General features: G+C 36.6%; 2 protein-coding genes across 19 annotated transcripts in view; one reads left to right on the forward strand and one right to left on the reverse strand.

The window, feature by feature from the left end:
* Nucleotides 1-45: 45 nt before the first annotated feature.
* zpld1a (zona pellucida-like domain containing 1a) lies at nucleotides 46-27,963 on the reverse strand. Of its 4 annotated transcripts, none has more exons than XM_082157206.1 (13): nucleotides 26,336-27,963; nucleotides 9,011-9,090; nucleotides 8,168-8,757; nucleotides 7,616-7,786; nucleotides 7,315-7,535; nucleotides 6,792-6,973; nucleotides 6,343-6,415; nucleotides 5,629-5,726; nucleotides 5,113-5,193; nucleotides 4,834-5,008; nucleotides 3,969-4,065; nucleotides 3,715-3,744; nucleotides 46-3,358 (listed from the first exon to the last, which is right to left on the reverse strand). In XM_082157206.1, the coding sequence occupies exons 4-13, from the start codon at nucleotides 7,719-7,721 to the stop codon at nucleotides 3,183-3,185; spliced, it is 1,239 nt and encodes a 412-aa protein (XP_082013332.1). In that variant the 5' UTR covers nucleotides 7,722-7,786; nucleotides 8,168-8,757; nucleotides 9,011-9,090; nucleotides 26,336-27,963; the 3' UTR covers nucleotides 46-3,182. The 4 variants fall into 4 exon arrangements, with proteins under 4 accessions (XP_082013332.1, XP_082013331.1, XP_082013330.1 ...); XM_082157205.1 differs by lacking the exon at nucleotides 26,336-27,963 and adding an exon at nucleotides 14,924-15,062 and having other exon boundaries at nucleotides 82-3,358; nucleotides 8,168-8,280; XM_082157204.1 differs by lacking the exon at nucleotides 26,336-27,963 and adding an exon at nucleotides 14,924-15,062 and having other exon boundaries at nucleotides 82-3,358.
* Nucleotides 15,294-27,985, forward strand: part of picalma (phosphatidylinositol binding clathrin assembly protein a) — a 42,675-nt gene continuing 29,983 nt past the window's right edge. For 3 of the 15 annotated variants that reach the window (XM_082157187.1, XM_082157189.1, XM_082157186.1), the window contains exon 1: nucleotides 15,300-15,611. In XM_082157187.1, the coding sequence (XP_082013313.1) occupies nucleotides 15,482-15,611 (130 nt within the window). In that variant the 5' untranslated portion in view covers nucleotides 15,300-15,481. Of the gene's footprint in view, nucleotides 15,612-27,985 lie in introns of all 15 variants that reach the window. The other 12 variants (XM_082157191.1, XM_082157192.1, XM_082157180.1 and 9 more) reach the window with 7 other exon arrangements.

A 27,985-nucleotide genomic window follows, 5' to 3' on the forward strand; every position in this document is an offset into this window, starting at 1 on the left:
CAATAAATACAATACACTACTGCTAAAAGTTTGGAGCGAGTAAGACTTTTTTTTATTAATGCTTTTATTCAGCAAGAATGCATTAAATTGATCAAAAGTGACAGTAAAGACATAATGTTACAAAACATTTCTATTACAAATAAAGGCTGTTGTTTTGAATTTTGTTTTTATCAAAGAGATCTGGAAAAAAAAATGTATCACGGTTTCCACAGAACAACTGTTTTCAACATTGATAATACAAAATGTTTCTTGAGCACCAAATCAGCATATTAGAATGATTTCCGAATGATCATGTGACACTGAAGACTGAAGTTTATATATAAAATAGAATTTTTATACATACACAGTTTTATATTTAATAATAACATTTATTAAAAATGTGATAAATTCATGTTTATTTAATAATATAATTTAAACACTATATTTATATATATACCATTTTTCTGTCATTGGAATTCAGAATGGCACTTCCTTGTGTTAAAAGCTGGGTTTGTATGATTTGGGGTTTGTGCTCTTAGGTCACTTAAATTAAAAGAGCTAATCCTTATATTCTATGCTGACACTCAACCCTTCTTTATGGCAGATGAGGATATTCATGTCAGGAACAAAAGTGGATTTTTATTTATCCTTGTATATCACTATGGAAACCAGAATTGACACAAATACAATAATAGGCTTACATAAAGCACACTGGCGGTAATATGGTACAGTGATGGTTTCATACGGAAATATCATTATACTTTTATATAAATTATGGTACCTGAATGATCACCATGGTATTGGTAAAATAAGTTGAAAATATATGTTGTTTGCTGACAGTTTCTCGACAGCTTTGCCTTTACACTTCTACCAGCTCAGGACAGTGGGAATTATCCTCCAATGGATTTTGTTTTTCTCATTCCTGCCCTTCTGTACCTTTGATTTCTTCACATTAAATTGGGCCATTCATTCATTATGCCAAAATCCCATTAATATTTTCCACTGATGTCAAAGATAATAAAACTGGAAGTCTTCAAAAGTCTGATATGAATACAGGCTCTTTGTTTAGCTGGCATCATGATGATTACGATCATTGTGAAGACATTTAAAAGCTTGCTTTCTTCAACATGACAGCACTGAATACAATAGAACTGAGTAATGGATTGTGATCCCTGTCTGTTTTGTAATTATTACTGCAAAATCGCCAAACTAAATATTCAGAAGCAAATCTAAATTTACTTTATTGTTAAAAAACTAGAAAGAAAGACCTACAAAGTAATACAAATGTGTGTTTGGGGGGGATAATAACATGGGTTGTTACATTTAATTAAATTATCTTGGACATAAATTCCATTCAAATATCTTTAATAAAAAAAATGATAACTAACACTGAAAATTAGAGTATGTGAAACTAACTGCTAAGACTCATTACTGTTCAGTGAGTATCACAGAGACATATGCATACTAACGAGTAAAAACAAATGCAATTAATTAAAACTAAAAAACTTCGCATCCACCTCAATCACATAGCATAGTGATCTAGGTTGCTGTTCAACTTAATTAAATTCGCTCCCTATGGTCTCTCTCTCAAACTAATTATTGCTAAGAGTCTTGCACTTGGAATCACTGGTGTCCCATGATCCTTTGTGCCGTCGTGATGAATGGACTCCTCACATTCCATCCTACAGCCTCTAATATTCTCACTGAACTAGAAATATGTGTTCGGCAGGTCTATTAGATACCTCAGCTTATGTTCTTCATGTAACTGATCTTAAACCCTGCAATAATGAAGCGAGGGGCTGAGGTATTAACTTTAAGTTACACTGCACCAAGATTCGGATCAATTGACATTTCAAATTAAATACTTGTATAAAACAGTTCGCTGCTCTGTTGATAAGTTCATTTACAAGTGTAATTAAATAAATTGTGTAAAAAAAATTGGAATAGTTCACCCAAAAATTAAGATTCTGTCTCGATTTTTTTAATATATTTTACATGAATGCAGACCATGAGCACTTGGACATTAAAGTGAATGTGCTCAGTTAATTTGTTATAAACACTGACTAGCTTGCTTACCAAGATTGTGGTTAAAGAGATAGTTCACCCTTAAAATGAAAATTCTGTTATCATTTATTCACCCTCAAGTTGTTCTAAACCTTTATGGATTTCTTTCTTCTACTGAACACAAAATATATTTGGAAGAATATGGGTAACCAAACAGTTTATAGACCCCACTGATTTCTATTGGTTTGGTTACCAACAAAATGTCAGGTTTGGTTACAATTTTCTTCAAAATATCTTCTTTTGTGTTCAGCAGAAGAAAGAAATTGATGCAGGTTTGGAACAATTTGAGGGTGAGTAAATGATGACAGAATTTTCATTTATGGGTGAACTATCCCTTTAAACTGCCGCTCTGCTATGACAGTAGTCAGCCTGAAAAGAGAAATCTGATCGTAAAAGCGGACAGTTTTAACTATAGTGCCACTTGCATCAATGATGAGAGAAAGTAGTTGCGTTGGATAATAAATTGTGGTCAAAACAATGACAAAATTATTAATTGGACCTAAAATTGAGCTTGGTGGTTGTTGCTTATGTTGAGCAAATCTTTTTAGATTTATACTGACACCTAGTGTTGTGGATACAGATTTACACAAAATCAAATGTTTTCAGTTACCAATCCTATTGTAGTTACCAATGCCATTGTAATGCATTATCAGCCATCATTAACTTATTCCATTAGCAAAATTGTCCAATAACAGAGGCGTTACTGAGAGAAGGTCAGTAGTAGCCTATTCAGCTGGTCATGTGATCTCAACATGGCAACCCCTAAATTAGTTTGAGCTACATATATAACTGAAATCTCATGTGTATACATGATTTTGCCAAAATGACTTTTTTCTGTAATGAGGAAAAAAATTACTGAGTGCACCTTTTAAGTGCGTCCTTCCTGCTTATTTGTGTGTGAGAATCATTTCAAATTCAGCCCCTAATTGTTTAGGATTGTGTGTTATGTAAAGTTACGGGAATGAGAATAGCTGTATTAATGCTTTGTAACCAAAAATGAGGAAACTGTGTGTAGCTAAAGGCTGTGTAGAGTGGTGTTATGATATTATTTCCCTGTACGGCATGATTGTGTGTGACCGAAAGGCTCCGCACACAGGTATTGTTGTATTGTTTAGCTGACTGAACAGCCGTGTGTGCGTTTAGCTGAACGCTGGGTTGTGTGTTCCTGACAGAGGTGTTGGTGGCGTCTGTTTCCCCCTCAGCAATGACAGAGACAGGATGAAGAAACACATGCTCATAACGCCAAGGATTGCGGTGGCAGAAATCAAGGCACTCATCACTGAATTCATTTTGAATGGAGGTCCGTTTAACTGTGCTGAAACACACACACACACACACACACACACAGTGTTAGGAAGACTTCATACAATATGTAACCCACCATTCAAATACTTATCGCGCACTCTTTCTTTCAATCCTCTTGTTCATTTCTTGATAACGCCACCTGCTTCTACCCTCTATTAACTTCTCACTGTTGGAAACCATCCAACTCATCGTTATTTTGGTCATGGTTTTAAGCCGTGACATCCTTTGAGGAAAAAAAACATTCCTCTATATTTTCAGGAGGGAGTAAGCATGCTTTTATCCTCCATCAGAAATGCTACAGCTCTGAGATAGAAGGATTTAGTCTCCTTTTAAAAGAGATAAAGTGGAGGAAAAAGGAATCCTTACCTAGTTGGGAATTATTGGTGGGAGTTTCATCTGTGGACAGAGGAGAATTCTTTTAGTGAGATGGCACATTTATTGCCCAAAAACTAATTTAAAGTGCTAAATCATGTCTCATATTTGTAACAGGCTCACTTTGAGAGTTGAGATACAATAACTTACAGTGTACTCAAGTTTACTTTTTAGCAGTTTATCTGGGAATCATACCTGTGAGCTACTAGTTGAGCTACAAAAACACTACATTATAGTTCATATCGTACCACTTCTGGTGATGATGGGTCCAGCGGTCATGACTGCGTTATCAGAGGCCACACCGGTTCTTTCCGACGTGTCCCTTTTCTTCCTCTTACCGCAGATCTGTCAGAATGCCAATATTTGTGAGTAATAAATGAACACAGTTCCAACTTGAAGTTTCTTTAGAATCTTTAGAAATTTCTTTCTTTTCTTAAAGTTAAATTAAATAAAGGAAATTAAGCCTATTATTAGTAACCAATTAAGATTTTTTTTTATAACTTAGAAAGTTTTCCTTACAAATTCTAATTAATTTAACTGAGCTGTTTTTGTAATTACCATAAATGAAAGCCAGTAAAACCAAAACTGCATGACGGATATATAATTTGCAGTTTTAATTTATTTTCACATTTAATTTATTTTTAAAACAATTTGTTTGTTTGTGTTTTCTATATTTACTTATGAAAGGATCTTGTGACACATTTAAGACGGGAGTAATGGCTGCTGAAAATTCAGCTTTGCCATTAGAGGAATAAATTACATTTAAAAAAAGATTAAAGAAATAAGAAATATAAAATGGATTTTTAAATTGTAACAATATTTCACAATAATGCCGTTTTACTGTATTTTTTATCAAATAAATGCAGCCTTGATGAGCAAAAGAAACTCCTTTAAAAAAAAAAACATTAAAAAAACCTCCCCAAATAAATAAATGATATAAATAAATAAATAAATAAGTCATTTAAAAAATAATGAAAATATTGTCACAATGCAAAAAATCTTGAAAGTCATTTTCTTTGAGCAAAATTCAATATCTTATTTATTTCTTTAGGTTTTAGGGTGAAGTATGACCCAGACATGTTGACACGTTTTACCTAAAGCAGCCATACTTACAGGCAAGAGCAGGGGGCAGTCGTCAGAGCGACACAGCTTGGTTACGCAGTGCAGAAACACAGTGGACATTTTCTGGTTCTTGTGCTTGACAAAGCGGAACACCTCAAAGGAGAAGCGGCCCATCTGGCTCTTCCCGTTCTCAAACACTGTTGTCTGCGGGTCCTTATCGCATCTGCTGGACCAGAGACAAGGTACACTTAGCATTCAGCTTCAGTTCTGCTTGTATACACCCACATATGTGCAAGCACACCCACATATCTAAAGAAAACATGGAATTACCCAAAGAAAAGGTCATATCGGAGTTCATCATTAGGATTCCCAGAAGGAGTCGTGTAACAGTAGTCCATCAGAACGTTCCACCTGTGGAGAGTGACATGCGTGAATCAGTCACTAAAACATGGATGCTTGAATAGGAAACCGCCCTATACGACCAAACCACTGTTATTTCATATAGAAGTCATTTGTCTTATCTCTACTCGGGACCCATAATAATCTTTCCCATTCATTTTAGTGGCGCCCTTCCCTGGCCCTAAACAAGGCCGGCATTGAGTCACTCAGCATTCTTCCTTTAATTGGCTAAATTAGTTCTGGATCTATCAGATATAAGAGAGGAGGTCATTTAGGGAAGTGCTCTAACAATGCAGTGAAAGTCCAAAGACCATGTGTCTGTCTCAATTTACATTTGACCTCCATCAGATCGTTCAGTATCCAGTATCATATCTACGGTATGTTTTAGTATGTTGGGGCTCCTTGCAAGATACTCTTCTAAGATATGTTTGTGTAACTGTAGTTTACCTCCTGTCTAGGTTGGTTGCTTTTACGGCGGCGAACACTCGTGTCTTCAAAGTAAGTCCAGACATTGGGATGGCAAGATTCTGGATGTATGTGGAGTCCTTAAACATTGAACACCACAGGTTAGAATCCCACACGTATTTGCTGAAAAATTACTAAATTATTTGCTCCAGAAATATAGAAATAAGCAAAATATAGCAATAAAAAAACATTAAAAACCTACACCGCACACATGCATTACAGTATTTATCACATACATACATACATACATACATATATATATATATATATATATATATATATATATGTATGTATGTATATATATGTATGTATGTATATATATATATATATATATATATATACATACACAATAAATAATAATATATTTAAATAAATATTATATTATTAATATATTCTTTAAAATCATTTAAGAAATAAATTATAAATCATTCTTATTATAAGTATAAACTGTTGTGTTTAAGAAAAAACTTTGGAAGTCTCTACTATAGAAATATATAGCAAAAAACTAAATTGAGCCATATCAGACATGGACTGGTCTGAACTGGACACATTCCATTATTTCAATAATTATTTCAATAATTATCAAAAACAGAATAACAATATTTAGTTTATGTATTGAGCACAGTGCAAAAGACGTAGATTGATCTCTATATATCGCTTAATTAAAAATGATACTGACGTTCTACATGTACTCACATTGTATAGAAGTAAATTCAGCGTGCTCACAAAAGTGCCATTGCTGTCCTTCACTGATATCGCTGCAGCTGACCTTCGAACAAAAGAAGCTATTAAAACATAATAAGTATATTTTGCAGGCCAATTAATTCTGAAAGGAAAACTTGTGTAATAGTTTTTCCTGATTTACTGTCTGATGTCCTTGTAATCAACCGTACATTAGGTTTTACAACATATTCGTTGTGCATACTAATTTAATTATGCCTCACAATTCAGCCCATTAAATCTGAACAATAAGTGATAAATATTTGACAACATGCAATTTGTTACCTTTTTATCTTTCCTCAAAGTATTGTGAATAATTTAGCTTGGAATTTATTTGTATTTTTTAAAGGACACAATAATGCATTGGTTTTGAAATGCAGTACTGAAATATATAACGTCATTATACAGTGATGAAGCCGACTTACGAAGCAAGCTGTGTGTTGTTGACCAGGTATTCCAGTGGGTAACTACAACTGAACTTGTAAAGCAGTCCTGGTAGGTAGCTGATGACCGTTGGGGGATCCGGAGTGTCAATGTATCCAGCTATATTCCCAATCTGAACCAGGGAAAGATTCCCATATGCGTTGGGCCCCTGAGCTGTTGAGACCTACAGACACAGTGGCACTAAACTGTGATTGCTCTTCCTGAAACTAATGTACCTTCACCTCCATAATCCTCAACCTTTTTATCAATGCCGGATCTCTGCCATCACCAAACCAAAGATAAATCCACCTCACCACAGATGTTCTTCATTTATAATGGCCAAACTGTCATAGAGAGAATACTGTCTCTCCAAACACAAGCTGTTTTTTAGCATTTACTGTAACAAATGTGTTTTCCTACTAATGACTGAACCTGACAGCAAAGTTCTGGGTCCTTTACGGGATATGCTAATGTGAGCAAATGATTGTAGGCCGTTGAAAATTGTGAAAACAGGTGGTTTCTTACCACCAGTGCGTTTCCGCAAGCCTCCAACGTGCTGAGACTGATGCTGAAGAGCACAACCGTTGGGAACGTGTTGTTGTTGATGAACCCTCGGCAGTGGGCATCACCGTGACGCCCGTTCAGTGCCAGGTCAGTGTCGGTGTAGCCAGAGAAAAGCACCGGGCAAAAATTAATCTTCAGCGTAATGGTTTGCACTCCACAATATACGCTGATGTCCCGCTCAGCTTTTGAGAGAGAATGAGATATAATTAATTACTTGTCACTGATTAAATGCTTGCTCAAAAAAAAGAAAGAGCTCACTCACCGGGGAAGCGGCTGTGAAAGTTGGCATCGCAGTTGAACCCATTGAATTGCGCATTGACTATAAAAGTTTTACTTACAAGCAAAAGAATCACACACAAACGTTCCATTTCAGCGCCTGAGAAAGACAATGTATGAGCAAATTCTTTGGATTCATCAGAAGATGCTTCTTTTTCTGAAATCAGAGAAGAAATGCATGATTAGACTCTCTTCAAAAGGTAATTTGACTGCATTGTTCTGTAATTATGCTATTAAATTTGAAGAAAACGGATAGAAAATGAGAAATCTGATGCTTTTGTTGGTGCTTCTGTTCAATTTGAAACCAATAATGAACGTAAATTGCTCTGAAGTGCTATTGCACAAACTTTGGGAACAAATCAACTCACCTCAATTTATATATTCAAAAAGCTGCAAATCTATTCAAACAGATTCACTTCCTGTAGGTATTTGTTAGTATGATGCTTTTACACAGAGTTCTGCGTGTTTCACCCTGACCTTGGTCCACTTTTGCCCTCCGTCTGCTTTAGCATCCCTCGCTCCGTTTCGGAAGACTCACCCGTTTCCCTGGCAGCTGTAGAATCAGCGGTACTCCATCTGTTCTCGGCTGTGGCGCGAGACTGACTGGATTACCCAGCATCCCGGCAAAACAACTAGAAACGCGGCCTTGCTCTGAGGAAAAAAATTAAACATAAGAGATTCATTATTTGAACACGTCAACAGCAAAAGCGCTGTCTGGGGGAACATGGGAAAGTCCATCAAAAGTGAATGTGTTATACAAATCCTTTCACAGGCCCAGAAACATGAGCAGGTTTTGAAGTTTCCCACTCATATCCTTTCTGCTTGATCTTGCTCTGTCAGCGCTCACAAGTGGCCCCACGCCGCATGTGGTCTGGGAGGGGGGGAATTATCTTTTCATCGGCTCCTGGACTGGGCTCGTCGCTGACTGAGCTGGCCTTTCTGTGTGCCAGGACGGTCTGGGTCGGGACCAGGATTGTCTGGACGCTTTAGATGCTTTGTTTGGTCCGGCTCAGTCAGCACTTCCCCAGCCGCCTCCCATGATGGTATCCCACCTGTCTGGCCGTGACCCCCCCTTTCCGACTGCTACTCTTGGCCTTACGTCAATTGTTGGCTAATGTATATGAGAATCTATATCACAAAAATGGGGTCTTCCATGAATAAACACTCATGCTTCCATTATCTCCATACTTCTAGTAATGAATGCCTGTTCCAACCCTTCCAAATTTATAGCTGACTAATACATCATCAAATTAGCTGCCATTTATACATCATCATTTTTAAAATGCCTTTAATCTGCATGATTAATTGCCTTAGAAATGTCTCTACGGTCCATCCTTGCAGCAAAAGGGGAAACTTGAATGATTTCATTGTCCATTCTTACCTGATTAATCAAAGCTCAAGATGTTCGGGCTGCAGGCCAGCTCCAGCTGCAATACATCATCAGAAAAGTCGCTTGTCAATCTGTGCAAAATACAATAAATCCAAAGGAGAAGAATTTTCAAAACTATGCAATACCATCCCAAACGGTTCAAATCCTAAATCCTCCTCGGATATTACAGAGACACGAATCGGATGAAGCTCTGAGCCCCTTCGGCTAGAACTCTGACGAAGTTTGCCTCACGTCTTAGAATTTCTTCAGATGGAAGGGATTGTGGGTAAAATGGAGCTGTTGGTCTATAGCGGGGCAATTCAGTACTTGCGATAAGTATCTCTATTTATGCGCTTCCAGCAAATGTCATTCTTTCATTTTTCACAATTGAATGTCTCTATATGGCTGGCTATAGTGCTGTTTATCAGTGTGGCACAATCTCATTCACCTTGGCAAGATATCAGGGCAAGCAGAACTGTAAGGATTTCACCATGTATTATTGCATTACACTCTAGGATAGCATTTGAGACAATGGAAAATAATTTGGAATTCTTTTAACATCAATTTATTAAATAAAATGAAGCTGTGCAAAATAAAAGCATTTATTTATTTATTGCAAAACGGCATCCTTGGATAATATAAGCCTTTTAAAACATTGTATATATGTTCTTGAGTGTTTGACTAGCTATTCATTGCTCAATTAATGGGTCTAGAACAATTACAGGATGGTTTTATAGTTTATGAATGTGTTTTGGGCTTTTAAACACTAAATAGAATGATGAAATGGCCTATCAAAGCCACCGGCAGGAATTGTGTTTACGGACAACGCAACACAAAGGCTGTATCTATTTTTATTTGGCTGGCATTTGGTCTTGCTTCATTTTCTTGTCTTTTTTTATTTATCTGATGAATTTATTCAGAATGCAATGAATAATGCGGGTCATTACGAGGTTAGTGAGAAAGTCAGTAATGCAATATAAAACCAACAATAAGAATGACAATGGCATATCTAACCTTTCTTGAGGTCTTTAGTGTAACCAACAATAATATTTGATCACCCCTCTCTTAACAGAATACTATCTGCATATCTTGTATCATAAATCAGACTATAGTTTCTGAGAAAATGCATGGCTCTTTCTTAACAGGGTACAAGTAATTACTGTTTTTCTACTAGCCGTGTGAAATGCCATCAGTTGGCTGGCAAGCAGGTGTCAGGCCCAGAGCATCAATCACTGCGGCCTGCATGGAATTAAGAACTATGAGCAATCTGTCTCTGTTTGGTTGTCATGGCTATCCGACAGACGGGATACACCTGGTCTAGTGAGAAGAAGAAAAAAAGCAAAAAAGAAATTTTAAACAAGGGAATACACTTTTGGTGGCATGCAAACCACACGTTTTGTTAATTGCCCCTGTCTCTCTCAAAGTGTCAGAAGAAGAAGAAAAAGAAGAAAAGGAAGAAAAAAAGAAGAGAAAAAAAGAAAAAAAGAGAAAAAAAAAAAAAAAAAGAAAGAGGAAAAAGAAGAGAAAAAGAAAAAAAGAAGAGAAAAAGAGAAAAAACAAAAACAAAAAAAGAAAAGAAAAAAGAGAAGAAAAAAGAGAAAAGGAAAAAGAAGAAAAAAAAGAAAAGAACAAGAAGAATGCAGACTCAAAATATATACAAGGTTTAAACCAAAACCAAGTGCAAAGACGCAAGTGTCCAACAGAAATACAACCGACAACCAGAGACTGAAAACAGAGGAACTAAATAAACAGAGATAATGAAATGATAACGGACAGGTGTGATGAAAAGATGAGTGTCCATGACAACTGATGACTGGCGGGAAACTAAGATAAAGAAACACATGTGACTGATGAAAACAAACTGAAAGTCTTTGAAAACAGAGACCAAAAACAAACAAAACTGAGTGCGTGACACAAAGATTCGGTTTGCTTTGTTGCTTAATTGTGCCATGTTTATTCATAAGGGTTTTTAACTGGAGGCACAGTTCATTTAAACTTATTATGATGTAAATTTGATTTGAAATCTTACTGAAATGATTTAAGGCCACAAATTGGCTGTTAATGTTGCAATTCAGCCTACATTAGAAAGACTTGGTTGATGGGGCTGACTCAAAATCAAATTCTATAGAACATTATGAACATTCGAAAATAATCATCATAAAGGGACCTGAAATACCTACATAAGGGCACATCCTGATTTTGCCTAACCCCTACCTAACCCTATAGGTTATTCCTAAAATCAGAGGGAAATGACAGTGAATAACGCTGATGTAGAAGCACCTAACCCTGGTTGTAAGCCTAAACTTGACATAAACTGCAAACTTGTCCCTCAAATCTGATTGGTTGATTGGAATGTTGTTCCAGGATCAACAAAGATGTTGTTCCAGGATCAACAAAGATGTTGATCCAGGAACATATTGCACTTGGTGAAATCAGGTTCTGCAACATAAGGACGGATAACACAGCTGAAATAGTTACAAAATGTTCACCATGTTTCTAATATGGAAACAAGTCAGCTGTGTGCAGCAGACAGAGAAAAAGAGAGAGGAAAGTCTGTCAGTGACAGGTCTCTGGCCTCTCTCGGGTACAGCGCAGATGAAAATGTCTTTTCTCTTTTCTGTAGATTGTATTGTCTGTCACAGCGGCCAACTTGGTTACCTCCTAACTGTTCCTGTCAGCAAAGAGAACATTGCTTGTCATCTATGTAAGCCTTCATCCAACACAGAAACAATTATATCTGCTGTTGAATGGGGTAATATAGCACATGCTATATAAAAAAAAAAAAAACATATCCATGTCATGCATCTGACATCTATATCACTTTTCTCCTCACACCCTACTAATGACCCATTTTATACACAGTAAAAAATGATATGATCAATAAGTTATAACAACATATGTTTTTACATTGCTTTAACTTGTAATATTAACAACTATTAATTAATTAATAACTAACATTGCTGTTTTCAGCTTTTTTAAAATAAGTTATACAAGATTCAAATAATTTTTAAGTCAGTAATGCAATTTAAGTTGAAATAACTTAAACATCCAAGTTGATTGTACTTAAAAATTTAAGGCAGCAACTTTTTTTTTCACAGTGTAGTTGTCTTTGAGGTAAATCTTTTTCTTTAAATGTTCAGTTTCACAGTTCAGACATTTCTATTAAAAATAAGATATGTCAATATGTTTTGTGAAATATATGACTTTCACAAGGTTAACTTAAGAATGCTTGAAGCAATAATTTTAGGTCAGAATGAATAAGTAATATTAATGAACATCTTAGTCTTTGTGAATTAATTAGGTCAGGTTCGAAAAATGATTAATTAATTTGTCATTTTCTCATTGTTTTAATAATTTTTTTTAAGTAAATAGTCTATTATTAAATAATATTTTCTTAAAAACATATATATTTTCATTTATAAGGGTTTATACTGTGAGCGCTACTGTATAAAAACCACTCTGAAACGGGAGGGAGTTTATAGAGTTCAATCACTGCTGGACAGTGTTTGAGGAAACTTTTGTGCATGTCAGAGATCTCTATTGGACTAAACAGACAGAAAAGCTGTGTTTCTGGTCCCAGGTGGCAGAAATCACAGGATGCCTTATTGTTCATGTGTGAAACACAAGCCATGTGGTATTCAGACCTGAGGGACACACCTTTTCATTATGAGCCATATCTATAACCAGCCTCACAGACAGAGATTCATGAAAAAAACAGCATACAAAATATCAGTGTGTCAGGATTGTAATGCAAGATCTCAAAACTCAGTATCTGCATTTTTAATAAAAATAATTAATATTATATGATAAAAATAATTATATGAAAAAAAAAAACAGTGCCAATAAGGCAGATAGGGGTGGTGGCGCAGTGGATAAGACACATGCCTTTGGTGTGAGAGACCCGGGTTCGAATCCACTGTGAGACACCAATGTGTCCTTGAGCAAGACACTTAACCCCTAGTTGCTCCAGAGGCGTGCGACCTCTGACATATATAGCAATTGTAAGTCGCTCTGGATAAAAGCGTCAGCTAAATGAATAAATGTAAAATGTAAATGTAGATAATAAAAGCTATTAACATTTTGCATAGATTACATGTAAAAGGATCCCCAACTTTTTTTTAAATACTATACTACTACTAAAAATAAAAATAATAATTCAATAATAGTAGTAGTTGTAGTATACAAATAATTATTTAATATAAAAATTATTATAAAGACAGTGTCAGTACTTTAATGCAGATAATAAAAGCTATAATTTTTGTGTAGATCGTCCTGAAATCTTAAAACATCCTGAAAGTTAAAGATAACACTTGTGCAAAATATAAATACAAACTATTAAACTTTCTATAGTAAGGAATAATATTAATATCAGTAATAATTATTATAATTATTATTATTTTTCTAAAAATAATTATTATGATTATATAAAAATTGGTGTAGGCTATCAGTAGGCTACTGTAATGCAGAAAATAATTAAAAACTGCATTTTCTATATTATTATTATTTAGGGTATTGTTTTTAATAATAAAAGCTATTATCATTTGGTGAAGATTACATGTCAAAGGATCCTGAAAGTTATAAAGTAGCCTATATTTATTATGTAAAATATAAATACAAAATCGTGAAATGTTCAGTATTCTGGTAGAATATGTACTGTAAATAGAAAAAGATTACATGCACCTGCGATCTCTCAAATGGATGTTGTCAAGATGCTCTTGAAAGTTTGTGAACAAGGACATAGAGACCTGCATGTGCATATCGCCCTCTACCGGTAAGACTGCAACACAATGAACACTGATGCCACCTGTGCAATACTGTTGATATTAGTCAATCTGCTCCATTTATCACATATGAGCCTCGTCCTGAAACCGATCAGTGCTTTTGGCATTGTGCATTAGTGGCTCATTCAATCTCTGAGACCTTCCCCTTTTTCCTCAGTTGAGTTCTAATTACACCAGTGGTCTGAATATTGGAATGCTTTACAGCTTTTAAAATGTGTGGGTATTTACATGGTGCACTATAAAACGACTAGTTTAATAGGCCTATATTTTTCTTGAAAACTCTCATTCACGTGGATTCCCTCTAATTCAGTCACACTTTCTATATTCTTGAACACGGGAAGATATTCACAAAATACTGGTGCATATGTACTTGTAAGCAGTCAATATTGGAATGCACCAAGCTGAACAAGACATACGAATATGCAAGACATTGCAGTTTCTGCAGGCAGGGACACTTACAAACTAAACACAACCAGCATAGGTCAACATAAGTATAATCAACTACTGTAATTTGCGTCAATTATTTAAGCTTTAATGATGCAGCTCAGTATTTATCGATTGCCTTAAAACGCAAAAGTAATGTTTTCTGTACTTGCATATTTTTATCACTAGATGTCTCCCTTTTATAATGCATTTTGTAAGGAAAGAGTCAGAAAGCCAAATAAATGTTTTGCACTGAGGGAAATTAATGTAAAATGCTTTATGTATGTGATTGCCTTTCACACAAGTCAATCAGCTGGAAAGGTGATTTCACAATCATAAATTGTGAAAACTGGCAAACTTTATTTTCCCTTTTTTATTTGAGATTATAAGATTATATTAGATAGTGAAGATTTCTACTGAATGTGTATGTGTGTATACATACTTTCTAAGCTACTTGTAATATATAGCCTACATATTGAATTATTTTAACTATTAGGCTAAATAAAGACATTTAATTAATGACATGTCTATTATGTTGTTAAAAAATAAAAAATAATAATAATTAAGAAGAAGAAGAAAAGTATATCAGAGTAACTATATTAAAACCATGAATTTTGTTGGATAAATTCCGTCACGTGAACCGTTGCCCTGGTAGATAATACACAGAATCTGTCCATCTAGAGCCGCCATTTTGGCTCATAATCCAAATCGTAGTACTCACTTTCTACGTGGTGTGAGGACGCCGGCCTGATGGTTAGAGCCAACATGGCGTCGTTACGCACAAACCATCCAACATCCATATAAACCTTGGGAGGATCCTCTGAAAAGAGGAAACAGACCCGCCATTTTCCTACGAGCCTTTTAAACCCAGCAGGGGGAGGCAAGATCCGATAGGAGAGCCACTGAGGAGGAAAAAGGGGGAGTTAGGGAGAGAGAGAGAGAGAGAGAGAGAGGGTGAGAGGAGAGGGAGAGAGAGAGTGCGTGACAGAGGGGTTGAGAGAGAGGACGCTGCTGTTAATAGAGGAGGAAACGTTTGGTACGTAAATGTCGCGATCAGCTGACGGCATACATACAGAGCAAACTTCATTTGGACTCTCTAAAGAGCCGGATGAGTCTTCCTTGCAATCTCATTTCTTTTCTCCCTTTTTCCCCAGTCAGGTGGCGGAACAGCGCACATCCCAGGGACTACCAGCATTGCCGTTGGATTTAACAGAACGAGTAGATTTCCCCCCCTCTTTTGTTGTTTTCCCCCTTTTTCTGTTTGTTTAAAACTGCGAAGATGTCTGGACAAAGCATAACGGATCGGATAACGGCAGCGCAACACAGCGTTACTGGTTCCGCGGTGTCCAAAACGGTGTGCAAGGCGACCACGCACGAAGTCATGGGGCCAAAGAAGAAGCATTTGGATTGTAAGTGTCATGGGATTTTGTACTATGTGGCTATCGGACCCGCGTTTGAAAGTTACGTCAGTCACTCGTCGCCCTGGGAACGAGAGGTTCGGGGCTCGAGGCCTGCGAAAGATTCCCGTTCAGTGCTGCTCGTTTTATCTAACGTTTAACAGCTTCCTCCAGCGACCTTTGCTGATGTTCAACCTGTGACTAGTTCTCATTTGTGTCCCCTTTGCATGGAGTTTTCAGATAGCATGAGTACAGTGCAGCGCATTTAATGATTTAACTTGCTAACTAATAATTAACCACATTTGAAAAATGAGCCCATCTGCTGTCTAATTAGGACACTTGCAGATTTAGTCGAATGGATTCATTGAGGAATCTGATGATTGCAAACAAACGTGCATTTGATGCACAAGAAAATCACTCATACTTTCTGTCATTTGATTTGGCAAAACGAAAATACAGCATGTTTTATTAGTCACTTTACCATACCACAATTGTGGATTTCTTAAAGGAATAAAAAAAAAATGCTGTCATTATTTCTTCAACAGCTATATATATATATATATATATATATATATATATATATATATATATATAAGCATTAGCAGATATTAATTGCAGAAAGTTTAAGCTGCTCTTTTCCATACAGTGAAAAGAATAGGAATCACAGCTGTCGAGCATGATTTTCAGTGATGAACAAAAGGGATAGTTCACCCAAAAATTTTAATTCTGTCATTAATTACTCAACCTCATGTCGTTCCAAACTCGTAAGACTTTCGTTCATCTTCGGGAATGAAATCTGAGAGCTTTCTGTCCCTCCATAGACAGCTACGCAACTACCACTTTGACGCTTCAAAAAGTTCATAAAGAGATCATAAAACTAATCCATATGAATTGAGTGGTTTAGTCCAAATTTTCTGAAGAGACTTGATCACTTTATATGATGAACAGATTTTATTTAGACTTTTATTCACATTTAAACATTGATCAGCGGACATAAACAGAAGCTCAAGCGAACCTGCTTGACGCGCGATTACAAACCTGGTTCTTGCGGAAACCCAGTTGTGCTGTGTAAAGGCTCTTTTATACTCCAGTTCGGATGCGTACATGGACACGGACTACTTATACTACTGAAAGTGTATGCTGGGGTCCGCTTGGTGGATGTGTTCCACACATTCGCAGTAGATCGGCGTGTACACTTTCACACAAACATTTTCCCTCCACGAATTATTGCACATCTGACTGTCTTCATATTGTTTTAATGACGGATTGTAGAGGTGTAGGTAGTGATGGACTTCTTCACACAGCCTCTCTTCAAATTTGACATCCATGTTGTTTTCCAGCGCATGCGCAGTTGGTGTTTTTGTAGGATAGTGAAAAATGCTGTCACTAATTACTAACCCTCATGTCGTTCCAAACCCGTAAGACTTTCGTCACTATCCTACAAAAGCACCAACTGCACATGCGCTTGAAAACAACATGGACATAAAATTTGAAGAGAGGCTGTGTGAAGAAGTCACAAAAAATGGGAGGCATGCAGGCCCTCGCGCGCGTGGAAAGTATAACAGAGTCTTAACATGAGAATAAACCTCATTGGTTCTTGCTGAACCTCAAAGTTTCTGCATAACACGAGAATGAACCTCATTGGTCCTCGCTGAAGCTCAAACGTGCTGCGTAACATGAGAATGAACTTCATTGGTTCTTGCTGAAGCTCAAACGTGCTGCATAACACAAGAATGAACCTCATTGGTTCTCCGATGAGTGTCCGTTTACCACAACTGATGTGTGAGTTGATGAATGTGTATATGTGAATAAAAGCCTAAATTCAATCTGTTCATCATATAAAGAGATCGTGTCTTTTCAGAAAATTTGGACTAAACCACTCAATTCACATGGATTCGTTTATGATAATTTCGAAGTGTCAAAGTAGTAGCATAGCTGTCAATGGAGGGACAGAAAGCTCTCAGATTTAATCAAAAAGATCTTAATTTGTGTTCCTTACGGGTAATTAAGGAGTAATTAATGAAAGAATTTTCATTTTTGGGTGAACTTATCCCTTTACATTTTAGTTTTTTCTTCACTCACAGCTATCCAGTTGTTTTAAAAGACTTGAAAATATAGTTCATTACTAAAGTGTATGGATTTGGTGTTTCATGGCATTTCATGGTACTTTTTGGAACTTACCTGATACCTGACTCATCTTACCTGAGTGATATTTCAATATTAACATGAGCGGAGTGGAATAAAGAAAGTGTTTAGCAGGACTGATATTCAAAACGGTAAGCACGCACTGCTTTGTTTATGGGTTGTGTATCTGTAGCCTGCAGCGTCGGTTTCCCTTTTTGAATGACGCATATTGACGAATATATCTACAGTTGTCTCATTTACACGCAAGTCGCAGAACGCACATTCTAGCTGACAGTCGGCTGTAGTTCTCTCGGTGTGTTCAAGTGCAGTTTTTTAAAGTTTTTTTTTTTAAATTCCTACTGTGGCAGGTGTTTATTGAAGACTGTGTTGTAATTGGCTCAATCCTGGCAGCGGCTGAACTCACGAGACAGTTCTGTCATGTTAACTTTTTATGTAGATGTCATATTTATTGCTGAGTGAGATTTTCTCAGTCTCCCACAGGTGCTGGTGCTGACAGGTCTCATAGAGCCTGAAAGATGCCCAGTGTTTTCTTATTAATTCTAAGGAAGAATGGCCTCATTTAGGAGTCAATGACCAATTTTAGTCCTGTGATTGTTTGTGACTTTTTTTCTTTTTTTTCCTTTCATTCTGGTGTGTGTGTTTTTGCACAAATGTCGGTGAATGTGGCGCCATGATTGGAGTCAAATCAAGGCTGGTGGCACCACCACATCAAGTCTTTTACCGCACACTACTTGTTTACATATAGCTTTTTGCTTTCGTTCCCACCCTACAGTGCTAATTTCCTCATGGCGAAACTATTTTTAGCTAGGTCTTCTTGACAATACAGAATGGCATGTGTGCTGACAGACAGTTTTTAAAGGAGAAGAGAGAAGTTCTGAACTCTTAGACTAAGAGGAGGTCAGACGTAATTGCCTTCCTCCCTTAAAAAGTATGTGCTCATGTTAAATTCTTCACAATCATTACGGCAAGAACATTGTTCCACAGTAGACCGGTTACCCCCAGGTTAGTTCCCGTAGCGTGGAGAGTGTGTGTGACGAGGTCTTGTAGGTATTTCAGAGCAGCAGTGCGTTCTGTGCCTGGAGTTTCCTTTGGGACAGAAATAGCAGTGTGTTTCACTCTCCTTCTGTTTGATTGAACATTAGATACGGCTCCGGCTCCGGCTCCGTCCCCCAGCCTCTTTGATTTGGGCCGGGTTTCCGGGGTAGGGAGAACATTCCTCTTCAACTACCCTTGTTCCTGAAATGACCAGCTGGCTGAAAAATGTCCTCCAATTGTTTCTTCATTGTTTTAGTTTAGGAAAACATTTTAGGTAAAAACAACATAGTAATTTTTTTTTTTTAAATGCAATAACGTTTTGTCACAAAAATGTCTTATCTACCACTCTAATCTGATATACAGAAAAATAAAGACACAGTGATTTTGATTAATTAAAAAAAATCAGAATGTAAGTTTAATTTTTAGCTTATTGTGAAGTTTGAGTTCACCAATTTAAGACTAACTTGTCTTTATTGCAGAGGGTTGCTGTGCCTTATACAGTCCATTCTTTTATGTCCATATATGGACGTCAGCTTCTGTTCCATAATGTCCACCATTATTAGTCAGTAAGGCTTAAGTGTGTTCAGTTGCATTTAGCCCAAGCAAATACAGAGCACTCACTATACTGCTCAAGCTTTACTTAATGTAATGCTGGTTCACATTGGTTCAAGTGTGTAATTTCTTCTCTGCTAGCAATTTGAAAATACTAACACCCCCTCCATCTGCTAATGGCTGGGCAATCAGTTGGTCCCACCCATAATAAAATTTTGCGTGCTTCACCTCTTAAAGGGATAGTGCACCCAAAAATGAAAATTGTCATCAATTACTCGCTTCCCCCCCCCCCCCCCCCCAAGATATTTTTAATGTATAGCAATTCCTCCATAACAAACCTCATTTGCTAAATTTGTTGTACTCTTTGTATGTGTGTTGATCAATGTTAATACATAATAATAAGTGAAAAAACAAACTAAAATTAATCTGTCATATAAAGCATTAAACCTCTTTATTTTTCATATTTTTTTATACAATGTGTTTATGAAGCATCAAAGTTTTGGTAAAATAGACTTTCAGTGGAGGAACATCTCTGATTTTATTAAAAACATATTTATTTGTGTTTCAAAGATGAACGAAAGTCTTAAGGTTTTGGAATGACATGAGGATGAGTAAATGATGAAAGAATTTTAATTTGTTGAACTATGCCTTTAACAGTTATTTAATTTCATTTTAAATCAGCATGATACTATATTGTAATGTAATCTATTTACAAATTAATCTTTTTAATTTGTTGAACTATGCCTTTAACAGTTATTTAATTTCATTTTAAATCAGCATGATACTATATTGTAATGTAATCTATTTACAAATTAATCTTTTTAATTTTTTTTTATATTTGACTAGAAATTGTTTTGATTTTTATATTGCCTATTTTGTTTCTGCAACTGCTATAATCGTGTGTTTGAATGCATATGTTTTTTATTTGGTCTTTACAGTGGATGGAAATTTTACTGATTCTAAATAATGGCCCATGGATAATTGGATATAAATAGCGTGCAAACTTCCTTATGTGTGCTGAATGGTTTAGTGTTCGCAAACTGGTGGATTCAGCATGAGAGATTGGATGGGTAGTTGTTGAATTTATTTAAAGGTGATCATCACACACATACACACACCACCATCAACCGCAGACCTTCCACTGTTGTATTTCCATGACTTGTTGAAGTCATGTTGGCTGGCCTTCCGTGTCCCAGTGCTGTGTAAGCAAGTTCTGTGGGATCAAGGCTTATTCTGGGTGCTCATTCATATGAGTCAGTTCTGCAATATGATAGACGCTTACTAGAATCTGCCTGAGACCAAACGCCACACACACACACTCACTTATCTTTACAGATTTAAGTTGCACAGCCACTCTTAGCAAACTTTGTGCTTGAATTGATTTAACTCATTATGCGTTTTTCATCAGATAGCTTCATTTCTTACAACTGCAAAGCTCTTCTGGGGAGCATGTAGAAGATTGTTTGAGATTATATAGTGTTTATCACGCAGTGTAGTGTACTTGATTGCTGGTTGAGAATGTAGTCAAAGCAAAAATTATATTGTTTTGTCCGCCTGGTTACTGCTGAACTTTTTCAGGATGTGAAATACATCTTGTCTGATGAACCGTTAGACAGTCAGCGGAAATCGGATCAGTTTTGTTGTAATCGTAGATTAAAGTGCTCTCATCTTGATTGGTGTTCCTACTGTTTAGTATCTATATTTCCAAATACACACTTAAGCCCAATTTTGAGGTTGAAGTCACGAAAATGGCAGTCTGAAAGCACCCTGAGCGTCTGTGCATCTACCAGGTTTTAGGGCGGGCAAGCTTATGTAGCGTCGACTGTAGCGTTCTCATCCCATCAGCGTGGTTACAACACCCATAAAATGTCATCTGTTCCAAGTTCAACACAGTGACCCCTCGGATGGTGTCCGATCTCTCTGGCAGAGATCCACTGTAAGTCAGTCGTGTGTGTGTGTGTGTGTGTGTGTGTGTACCTGTGTAGAAATGTAGCATGTGACCAGAAAGGCTTCAAATGACAGTTGGTTAGAAAGAGTGCTGACTCGCTGCCCTGCTGTGTGTGAATGGAGACCAGTACAGCTTTTAGAGTCACCGTTTGAACCTCCTAGCCATTGGCTTTCTTAGTGTTCCATTTCCTAAATTATTGACCCAGTATGCCATTAGCAAAGTGCCTCTTTACCTCACCAGTTTTAAGTGATCAGATATTATGTAACTAGTCACACCAACCCAAATACAGCAGAGATAGAAAGGTTACGACGCCCTCCTTACTGCTTTTTGTGTGATGATGACAGATATTTAGGGCATGAACGGATCGTTCTGTTGGGTCGCACTCACCAAGCATCACACAACAGTTCCAGAATAAGTTTAGTCTAAACTAGTACTAGTAGGACTGTTTCTTTCAACATAATTTCTGATCTTCATTCATGTTTATTTCGTGCTATAACTAGTAGTAAAGACAAAGAGGTGGTCGGTTTACATGCGCACCACTTTGAAGAGCACCATAATGGTATTTACCCCTGGTTTCACAGACAAGGCTTAAGCTAGTCCCAGACTAAAATGCATGTTTGATACGTTTTAATTGAAAGCAACTTGCACTGAAATATCTTAAAATGTCAGTGCCATTGTTTTGTCTCAAGACGCACACCAGTTATGTTTTTTTCTAAGACATGTTTATAAAAGTTACTTGAATCCCCTAATTGAACTAAGGCCTAATCCTGGCTTAGTCTAAACCCTCTGTGTGTGAAACCGGGCCTTATTGTTTTAATTTCATAATAACATTGACAGAATTATTCTTTTTGCACTGAGTTAGAACAGGGAGTTGATCAGCATTCCTGCTCCCAGACGTCTCACAAACTCCTGACTGCAAAGTGTCTTGTCCTGGATGAACCCAGTGGACCATCAAGATACTTCCTGCATTCTTGTAGGCCGCCAACTATTCAAAATCTAAACAGCCAACAGGAAGTTGTTCCGTAAATCAGAAAAATGTCGGGAGCTGATTAGACGGGAGATGTCTGCAGATAGGAGAGTGTAGTGACTTACATCAAGAGCTGGATCAGGGGAAATTCATGAGTCAAAACTCCTCAAGTCTAATCAGTAGAGTTTTCTTCTCACTGCAAACATGCTACTTCATTCTGAACGTCACTGTCTAAATATGGGAAAAGTCCAGTGGGGAAGCAGTCCAAGTGATTTTAGATTTTCTGTTTATTGTCATATAAAAAAAATATATAAAAAAAAACATTTGCTTGTTTAATATTTTGTTCCCAAGTTCACAGCAGTTGATTATTTTTTTATTTTTTTGCCACATCCATGTTTATGTGTGGTGTGTTTCCCTGATTTCTTTGCAGCTGTCTCCTTCATTCTCCCTGTTGATCCTCTCTCTCTCTCTCTACCTCCACTTCCTCGACATGCTCTGGATTCTACAACACTGAAGTCAAGCCTGCATTCCAACCCAGATATGTTCGTCTTCCTCTAGCCAGTGAGCTCTGTACATGTGGCATTTTTCTTTGCTTTTACTGGTGCTGAATGGATGTTTACCACATGGTCTGCATGGAAAGCAATATTGTCTAATTATAATGTGTTTTGAAAAGTGATTTACACGCAGCACTTAATTATTCTCTTTTATATATATATATATATATATATATATGTATATGTTCCTGTGGGGGAACATCACAGCCAGAAACTACAATAGTTTACTGTGCATTAAATGGAAATTAACTTAAATCAAATACAGTTTATTGTGTAACCAAAATACCAATAATGGCCAGGCAGGAAAAAAAAAAAAGAACACATTATGTTTGACTTTAAATTATAAACAAGCCCGAAATACACCGGGACTCTTATTTTGAAATGTCTATACTATTGCGGACTGATCCTTCAAATTCAGATGAGGGAGATAAAATATGAATTCTTACATCCGTTTAAAACACATTACAATAAAGACTATAAAGTAGACATTGTCATAATTCATCAACTCGATTTCATAAGCAATCGCTTGGCATAAATGTGCACTATTCACTGATTGCGAACCACTTTTATGCAGTCTGAAACGCTGTTGCGTGAGCCTGTAGAATGCCCAACAAGCACCGCCTTTTGACATTGCAACGTGAAGCGCTTTTTTATTTTTATTCTTTTTCTTTTTTTTTAATCATTGCCTTTTGAAGTTTAATAATCACATTAGGCTGTATCGCGATTTATCCACCTCCCAAATATAGGCCATCTTAAAATGATCATTAAGACGTTTGTTTTACCAGTTCATCTATTGAAGACTTTTTATGACGTTAAATTTAAGAAAGCTCACCGGAGAGATTTTGACTTTAACATACTATTTGGTGAAGCACAGGTTACTGCATCTAATCTGATATTACCTGATAACTCTCCAAGAGTTCTTCTTGACCAAGTCTTCTGACCTGTGTTATTGGTCTTTCCCTTTCCCCCCAGGTTAGTCTGCAGGTATAGTAGGCCCTTTGTGGATCGTGTTTATGTGATGCAGAGCAGGATGCTGTCTTCTATCTGTCTGCGAGTTAAAGCCTTTGAATCAGGGGAGCAATCATTCACTTAATGGTTTCCTGTCCTCTGCCCTCACAAATGGGTCTGCCTGAAGCGGAACAGAGCCCCGATGGAGAAATATACCCATGTCGGCCTCACTATTCTCCATCAGTGTTGGTTTCTACCTGTTTTTTGTCTGTTTCTTGGTCTGTGTGTCTTGTAGCCTCTTGTAGTTTGTCCACTTCAGGGATCAGAGAATCTAAATAGCTCCATCATCAGTCTGTTTCATGACTGACCGTTTTAAAGGATTCATGTTGAATCGGTTTCCCTTCTATGAACTGTAGGAAGTTTGCAGCATCCTGTTGCTGAGTCAACTATGTTCTCCTGTCCTTTTCCAAAAAGAAATGTTTTTAAGACTAGAGACCATTATAATGTATTGATGCCATTAATACTTCAAGTTTGTTGTTGCTCCACAAACATCATCCATCTGTTTAGTTTGTAAACAGAAAAAAACATGATTTTTTCCCCCATCTTTTTCATCTGGCACACAATGCATTAATATATGACAGTATGTTGCCCAGCCCATCGCTAACATTGAGATCAATGTCCCTTGACAATCAACAGTTCTCCTTGTTAATTATTAACGTTAGTCATGCTCTCCTGATAATGATGTATTATGAAATGCAAATGGGTCAATGACAAATAAGGATGTGTGAGATCTTTTTTTCTAAAATGCAAGAGATCTATTTTAAAATTCAAGTGGAAAGTTCTTGAAGTGTATTTGTTAGTCGTTCAACAGATCTCAAAACTAAAGGTCCGTATCATATTACATTTTTGAGTCATGGATCAGATCATTTTTCCGGTCAGCAAGAAAAAAAAAAATGAGGGGGCAAATGTAACTTTGAAATAAAGTTCAAACATTATTAAAGGCAAGTACGGAAGCCCTGAACCGCAACGTAAAAAAAAAAAAAAAAACGTAAAAAAAAAAAAAAAAAAAAAAAACGTAAAAAAAAAAATATATATATGTAAAAAAAAAAAATGCTATCATTTCGAGATTAAAGTCGAAATGTTTCGAGATTAAAGTCGAAATGTTTCGAGATTAAAGTCGAAATGTTTCGAGATTAAAGTCGAAATGTTTCGAGATTAAAGTCGAAATGTTTCGAGATTAAAGTCGAAATCTTTCGAGATTAAAGTCGAAATCTTTCGAGAATAAAGTCTTCCGTAGAAGTTGTGTGTGTGCTTGCCGTTATTTCACATTGCCGCACAGGCATTCATGCGTGTGCGTGCGTGTGTGTGTGTGTGTGTGTGTGTGTGTGTGTGTGTGTGTAAACTGGATCTACACAAAATAATAGCTTTTTACTTTTATCTGGGCTTTCAACAAAGGGATATTCTACAGGTCTACCAACATGACATTAGGCTATAGGACTTTATAAAATATACTGTCAGACTGGATCAAGATATCCAGCTTTATGAATGAATGAATGAATGCATGAATGAGGCATTTATATAGCGCTTTCATATGTCTACTGTAGGCCTACACTTAAAAGCGCTTTACAATCATTTCAGGGAATCTTTCCTCAACCACCAGTGGTTATTATATTTGAGGAAATCACGGGATCCGGCCAAATGATTGGATACAGAATGATGCACTTAAAATGTATCCAGAACGTACACGGTGTCTATTATAGACGGCAGTTCGACTTCACAAGTGCATGTATTTACACACACGCACACGCATGAATGCCTGTGCGGCAATGTGAAATAACGGCAAGCACACACACAACTTCTACGGAAGACTTTATTCTCGAAACATTTCGACTTTAATTTCGAAACATTTCGACTTTAATCTCGAAACATTTCGACTTTAATCTCGAAACATTTCGACTTTAATCTCGAAACATTTCGACTTTAATCTCGAAACATTTCGACTTTAATCTCGAAACATTTCGACTTTAATCTCGAAACATTTCGACTTTAATCTCGAAACATTTCGACTTTAATCTCGAAACATTTCGACTTTAATCTCGAAACATTTCGACTTTAATCTCGAAACATTTCGACTTTAATCTCGAAACATTTCGACTTTAATCTCGAAATGATAGCATTTTTTTTTTTTTTTTTTACATTTTTTTTTTTTTTTACGTAATATTTTTTTTTTTTTACGTAATATTTTTTTTTTTACGTTGCGGTTCAGGGCTTCCGTAGGCAAGTGAACAGTCAGTAGAAAAATATGAAAACAAATACACTAATTACAAGCATAGATAAATATAACAAAGTTAGTAAGGTGTAACTAGTAACAAGAGTGTGTCTTGTCATTGACTTAATGCAAATACATTGTTTGTTATATACAAGGAAATGAGTATTTATTGGTGTAGTTTTGTAATAATGAACTTGTAAAATAAATGCTTTCTCCATTACTAGGTTATACCATAGCAGTGACCTGTTATTCTTAAGTTTCGAAACACACGATACATTTTAAAGGAATAGAACATGAATATTGTCATCATTTACTCACCCTTATGTTGTTTCAAACCCATTTTGACTTTCTCTCTTCTGTAGAACACAAAAATATATTTTTTCCCCCAATGAATTTTAACAGTTAATAGAGACTAGAGCTTTTAGTATTCAAAAAAGATGCAAAAGCATCTTAAATGTATACCATTTGTGCTCTATATTCCAAGTTCTTCAGAGTTCAAGTACAACATAAAGGTTTGGGTTGACATGAGGTTGAGTAAATAACAATTACAATTTTTGGGTGAACTATCCCTTTAATATCGACCTTTTCCTTCAACATATTTTATATAGATGCAAATAAAGTCAGTGTTGACACAGAGAGAACACTGTCAGTGCACATTATGGAGTGCGACTACTTTGAATATTGCATTATTTACCCTGGAGGCATTTCAGCTTATGAGCACCAATGTCAGAATAACGTGGATATTTTATTAGACAAGAAGGTTTTTTTTTTTTTGTGCTTTCAAGCAGGCTGAGCATCAGGGAAAATGTCAGATTCTTTAATGTTCAGGCAGAGCAGGTCACATGATTGGATTGTTACTCATCATGTGACCATCACATGGTTGGATACACATGATGCCATCAATCATGTCTGTCTCCACTCCAGAGAGATAGAGAAACAGACTGGGTGGGTCTACTTTGGAAATGAGTCCTACAGCTCTCTCATTTCTCCTTTCAAATGTGCTTGTTGGCTACATAAGGGAGTGTTGGGTAAACCCGACAGTGTCTAGTTACCCTGGCGTAGGACGATAACACCATCAAACATCAAGTCCACGTCGTCTTCTGGCTTTGATCTTTCACTTGAGCCCCATGGACGTGTACACTTTCAACGCCGTCATGCTCCGCACAGGCGTTTTGTGTTGGCTCTGAAAAGTCTTTTGTTGTCACGTGGCCAAGCTTTTGTGCAGGTTTAAATGGTGGATGTTATCTGTAAAAGAGAGGGCATTCTGTTGACCACCCATGCTCACTGTGCAGCATATTTTCACATTCCCACTTCAAAAGGCTGCGTATGCACTAATATTGGCTGGCAATTTGTTGGGCTGAGTGTAATTACTTTTTTGTCTTTGAAATGGGTTGTAGAGAGGGGTGGAAGTGGCCTTTTCATTTAAGTATGTCTAGAAGTGGTTTCTATGAAAGCTTGTGCTCGCCAAGGAATAAAAAATAAAAAAGCGAATTATCTCAAAATTGTAAATGTTTCCTTATGATTGTGAGTTTGTATATCACAGTTCTGAGTTCATATCTAAACTCGTAACTGTGAAGGGGGAAAAAAGTCAGAATTGTGAGATTTAAAGCTGCAGTCCGTAGCTTTTTTGGGTTAAAAGTTCAAAACTATATGCTTGCCTTAGCTCGATTCAAAACGGTAAGCTTGTAATAATGTTTTTAATTCCAGTGGTACTGGTGGATTTCCGCGGGAAATTTGAGCATGTCTTTGCGTCATTACGTCAGATCTGTACACATAAAGAAGGAGTCTCGGCTATGTTGCGTGTGAGGATGTTGGAGGTGGAGATTTATAGCCCTTTCTCGCAGCACTTGATATAATTAAACGTATCAATTTGATGGCGGATCCAGAAAGGTTCAAACGACAATCACCAGTGATAACTGGAGATTCACCCGTTGTAAAGACATCGGAGTGGGTACAGAAAAAAAAGAG

This window comes from Leuciscus leuciscus (genome assembly GCF_965113295.1).
Source record: "Leuciscus leuciscus genome assembly, chromosome: 24".
Lineage (NCBI taxonomy): Eukaryota > Metazoa > Chordata > Actinopteri > Cypriniformes > Leuciscidae > Leuciscus > Leuciscus leuciscus.